Source organism: Quercus suber, unplaced genomic scaffold, assembly GCF_002906115.3.
Source record: "Quercus suber isolate HL8 unplaced genomic scaffold, Cork oak 2.0 scaffold_133, whole genome shotgun sequence".
NCBI classification, from domain to species: domain Eukaryota; kingdom Viridiplantae; phylum Streptophyta; class Magnoliopsida; order Fagales; family Fagaceae; genus Quercus; species Quercus suber.
Window position 1 is genome coordinate 7,589 of NW_027069596.1, and position 5,612 is coordinate 13,200.

The 5,612-nt window shown below is 38.6% G+C and overlaps 1 protein-coding gene across 1 annotated transcript; it reads right to left on the minus strand.

The window, feature by feature from the left end:
- Positions 1-1,046: 1,046 nt before the first annotated feature.
- LOC112039797 (L-type lectin-domain containing receptor kinase S.4-like) lies at positions 1,047-3,083 on the minus strand. Its single transcript, XM_065776425.1, has one exon. It carries the CDS (start codon positions 2,961-2,963, stop codon positions 1,047-1,049), a length of 1,917 nt encoding a protein of 638 aa, XP_065632497.1. The 5' UTR covers positions 2,964-3,083.
- Between the last annotated feature and the right edge of the window lie 2,529 nt (positions 3,084-5,612).

The window sequence follows — 5,612 nt, forward strand, 5'->3', positions numbered from 1 at the left end:
AAACGCAAAGAAATAAGAGGCTAAGGCACCCCAAAGCCAAAAAAAAAAAAAAAAAAAAAAAAAAAGCAAAGAAGAAACAGCAAGGAAAGAAGAAATAAAAGATCAGAAATTTACAATAACAGAAATAAACAAGGTAAACAGAAAGCCGAAAGGAAGGACTTACCTCGGAGAAGAAAACTGTGGTGCTGCGCAGAAAAAAATCGCTGGGAAGAAAAGCAAAGAAGATGAAAACCAGAGCAATAATGGAGAAGCTTTTTCGAAAAGGTGAAAAGAAAATGATGAGGAGAGGGGAAGTTTAAAACCAAAGATTGGGAAGCTGAAAAACCAGCGGGAAAATCAAGGAGACTCATCATGTGAAGCATTAACTCCTCCAATCAAAAGGCGCCACGTGGGCCACAACCCAAAAGGAACTACCGCAGCACATTGAATGCGGCTCAAAAACCCAACCGCCTACTGCCCAGAAACCTTTCACCTTCCTTGGTCAACACGACACGTCATGACGACCACGGAATCCGGGGGCAACTGATGGGACTGACGAAGTAGATCCTGCAAGAGGTAAGTCGGACAGACGAGGAAAGTCTCTAATGACGAGAAAACACGTTACTGACGGGGACAACATTTCATTCAATACCATCAGTAAATGACAGGGACGGTTACAGATCCAGACGGACGGACCGTTGAGACCAAATTAAAGCCATATGATGATGCCAGAAAGCGTTACCCATAGGGAAGTTAAACCACCATAAATTACCCAACGGCTAGAACCTACAACAACATATATAAATCCCTCACACTCTCCCACGGAAGAGGTATGAACATATTAATATTGATACTATTTGATTGCTTATTCTTGTGTAAATCTTGACACTAACTTTAGCATCGGAGACGTTGTGGCAGGCACCACACCGGTGACCGTCGTTGAGAAAACACCCTTGCCGGAGGTCTAAGATCGTCCCTATCCGCATTTATTGACTGACGAATTCACACTTCATCAATAACCATGTAGTAGTAACTGAAATTGAAAATCCTAAACCATAGAAATAAGACTATCTACCATCATCTCCGTTGAAAACTGAAAAGGATGGAGTTAAACCATCTTCAACATCAGCAATATCCCCATGATCATCACCAACTGAGGCCGAAGTAGTCGGATAAGATTGCACAAAATCCCGAAACTTGTATTTACCACCATCTTCATTGCTATTTGCCATGACTATCTCCTCCTCTAAAACCAGCTTCATTTTCAAGCACCTAACCACATTCCTCATGGTGGGTCTTGACTCTGGTGCCTCATTGGAACACATTAAGCCCAATTTAAGCACCAAAGTAGCCTCAACTTCATCAAACTCAACCCCTAACCTTGAATCCACAACCTCAAGGATTGCTTCTAATCTCCACTTCTCCCAAACCCAGTCCACAAGCATGAGCTCCTCAGGAAATGCTTTAGGGTCAATAGGCCTTCTACCACATACCACTTCTAGCAACAAAGCACCAAAGGTAAACACATCAAAACTTGTTGTTGTCTTGCCTATGTGTGTGAGCTCAAGTGCTAAATAACCCAACGTGCCCACCACCTTGGTTGTGCTTGGGTTGGAGCCATGCTCATACAACTTAGCAAGACCAAAATCACTCAACCTTCCATTAAACTCAGAATCCAATAACACATTGTCTGCCTTGATATCTCTGTGAACCACAGTTTGTTCCCATTCCCCATGTAAATATAAAAGCCCTAAAGCAACCCCTTTGATGATCTTGAACCTTTGTTCCCAGCTTAAGATTGCCTTAGGCTCATCAAAAAGGTACTTGTCTAAGCTTCCATTAGGCATGAATTCATACACAAGTAATAGATCACCTTGCCTACGACACCATCCCAATAATTGAACTATATTTCGATGACGAAGATGACCAATACTACCAACCTCAGACACAAATTCTCGCAAACCTTGCTTCGAATTTTGGGAAACACGCTTTACAGCAACTTCAGTATTTGAATTCGGCAGAGTTCCTTTGTAAACTCTTCCAAATCCACCAAACCCAAGTAGCTCTTTGTCTCCAAAACCCTTTGTTGCTTTCTTTAGATCCTCGTAAGAAAATCTATGTGGTCCAATATCAAGCTCCCATGCTTCAACCACATCAGTCTTGTTGAGTTTCCTGACATTGTGAAGAAGCAAAACAATCCCCAAAATCACAACCAAAGCACTAGAGACTGAAACACCAACAATTAGGCCTAGGTGGTTCTTTTTTGACCCATTCATTTTTGGGAGCTTTAGCTTGAGCTTATCCAAATTGAGATTTCTAGCATCTCCATTTATATTAAAGCTCCAACCTAAGACATAGTGCGAACTTGAGGATGGACAGTCGGTTGAAGCAAAGAACCCAATGAACATGGATTCTTTGAAAATTGGTGAGAGGTCCACATTACAGGACAAAAATGCAGACTTGGGTCTATCAGATTCTTGCGCAAGGCTAACATTTAATTGATTTCTTCGTGCATCATATTTGACCCATGCCTGAATTACATGACCACTGTTCAGAGTAAGGGAATTCTTTCTACAAAGAGATTGATCGACTCTAACAGATTTGTTCGATACTATGCTACAGTTGAGGCCAACGACAACATGGTTATCATCGAAGTCACTGAACTTGGGGTGACTGACAGTGAATGCCACCATGAATACGTGGTCTGAGATGTTCCCATCATTTCTAGCCTTGAGTCGACCAAGATAAGGACTTGAAAGAGCCCCAGATGGAGAGATTGTGAAAGCGAAGTGGTAGCAGCCTTGATTTCCACGTTCATTGATCAAAGCAAAAGCAAACGCAGTGGAAAATGGCATAACTTTGCCGTTGGAGGAGTTCTTGAATTTAATTGGATATTTATAGAAGGCATGGCTATCAACTTGAACCGATTCGTTTGTCAGCTGAAGTATGTCATTGTTATCAATCACGACGTCGTCTAAGCTCATGCTTTTACGTTCAGCATTGAACCCGTCAGTGAGCTGGGTCAACAAGGGTCCAACATTGTCTAGGTCAGGCTTTACTTTGTATAGGAGAAGAAGGAAAACCTAGAAGAGAAAGATGAGTTTTGCTGCCATAGGAGAGAAAAAAGAATGACTTTTTGACGTGAAGGAAGCTTTGGATGTGTTTATATATATATATATATATATATATATAAACACATCCAAAGCTTCTGTCTATGGATGGAACTAGGATTCATACCTGCTGGGGGGTCAAAGTTAAAAAAAAAAAAAAAAAAACTTATGAAAAAAAAAAACTAATATCTATTTTATATTCAACAAAATACTACATAAAACACATCAACAAAGTATAACATACAAAATAAGTGTTTCTTATTTTGTCCGCGATTTTTGTTTAGTCCATATTTATTTTTTTATTTTGTTTTTGTAGTTAAAGGGGCATGAATTTTATTTATTTATTTATTTTCTTGTAGGTTAATATCTAAATATTTCACATGAGGAGAGATAAATATATATATATATATATAAGAGCAAATCTTAATTTTTTTATACTAGTTTTTTTTTTTTTATAATTTGGAGGGGGGGGGGCGCAATGGCCCCCTTCTGCCCTAACGTGGGTCCGTCCCTGATTCTGTCGCACACACTTTTCCTTGTTCACACAAGATTCCTAATGCCACCCATGATGTCCACATTTTTTTTTTATCGATTTTTGACTCTTTTTCCTTAAAGGTAGAAATGTTTGATAGATTGTCACGCTGCATCTTTTTCTATTTGTCTTTATTTAGAATGAATAAGAAAGAAGAGGAAATCACTATGCAATGTAGTGTTATATTCCAAAAAGCATGATTTGAAAATGATTAGCCATACCACCACTACCGTCCATTTCCTAGAAATTAAGGCCAGCTTGATTCACACTAATAATCATCCTAATCAAGAATTTTTTTTTTTTTTTTTCCTTTCTTTTTTTTTCCCCCTCCTTTTCGTTTTCTTTTACAGTCAACTGGCCTATATATTTTATGGTACGAAACTGGTCGGAGGTTCTACCAAAATAAGTAAAAGAAAAAACTGGTCGGAAGCATCCGATAACGTGTACAGCTCAAGACCTAGGATTAAGATGTTTGCCTCATTAGTCATTAGGACTATGTAGTCTCCGGACGGCCAGGTCATTCAGCGTCAAACCGAGAACCATAACATTAATTGCTTGTTTATTGGTCTTCTTTTGTGACACCAGCTTCAAGTTTTGGGTCCACAAATGTCACAAACACAATGATCTTGATTCTTAATGGCGTTATCAAAAACAAAATCTCAATGGCCAGGAGACCGGCCTATTGGTCCTCTAAGGCGGCATGTGAGGTATCAAGCTACCTTAAATTTGATGTTAGCTAGTCATTAGTCATTACTTACTACGATCATTTTTCTCTTAAAGTTAAAGACAAAGGGGATCAAAATCAAAATTAAATCCTTACGATTTCCACTTAGCCTTAAAACTATTCGGCCAACAACCATATACGTTCGTGTTAATGACCAACAATAGATTTCAGTTAACTCAAATATTAAAATCTCTTATTGTCAAATATGAAATATGAGATTCAAACTTGCTTATTCCCAAAATCTATTGAGATCCTAACATGATAATAAAGAGCAATCACTATGGAGCACCAAAAGTTGAAATACTATCAAATCTTAAAAAAAAGATAGTTAATGATGGACTAGGTATTCAATAAATTGGTCTAAATTTTTTGAATAAATTGTGCTACTAATATCCACACACACAAAAAAATGAATTAAATAAATGATTAGGTTTTTTTTTGAGAAAAAAAATTTAATTAGTCTAACTTCGTTGAATATATTCTTCTATTTATTTTTCAAAAAAAAAATTCAAAATCATGAGGAAAATGAATACACTACAAAAAAAGGGGTCTATAGCCGCGTTTCAAAAACGCGGCTATAGATCCGAAAAACGCAGCTATAGCCTAGAGCCGCGTTTTTTATAGCCGCGTTTGCAAACGCGGCCTAAACACCGCAGCAACAGACCTATGGCCGCGTTTTTAAAAAACGCGGCTATAGGCCAGCTTTGAGCTGCGTTTATAACCGCAGCTAAGGGTTCGGAGCTATAGCCGCGTTTTACAAACGCGGCTATAGGTTTTTTTAAAAACAAAAAAAAAAAAGTAACCTTTATAGTGGTCAATTTGTTTTCTCCATATACGGCAATTCTTGGAAGGCCATGGATTCATACAATAGGAGTAGTTTAGTCTATATTGCATGTTAAGGTCAAATTCCGCACCGAGCACGGTATTGCTATAGTAAGGGGAAACCAGCAAATGGCTAGACAATGCTTGGTGGCCATTGTTAACTGGGATATTATGCAAAAGGAACCAACCGAGGAGGTCCCCTTATGGCAATTACAGGAACCCCATGAGGGAATAGGGGCTAGCTGTGCCGAGAACTTAATAAGAGTGAAGATACTATCAGATAAGGATAAGAGTTTTCAGATAAGAGTAGGTATGAAAGACGAAGATAGGGTGGAGATGCTGTTATTGCTTGTACAGAATATAGATGTATTTGCCTGGAGCCCGTACGAAGTGCCCGAGGTAGACCCTGAATTTATAGTTCACAAGCTTAATGTAGATCCATTAT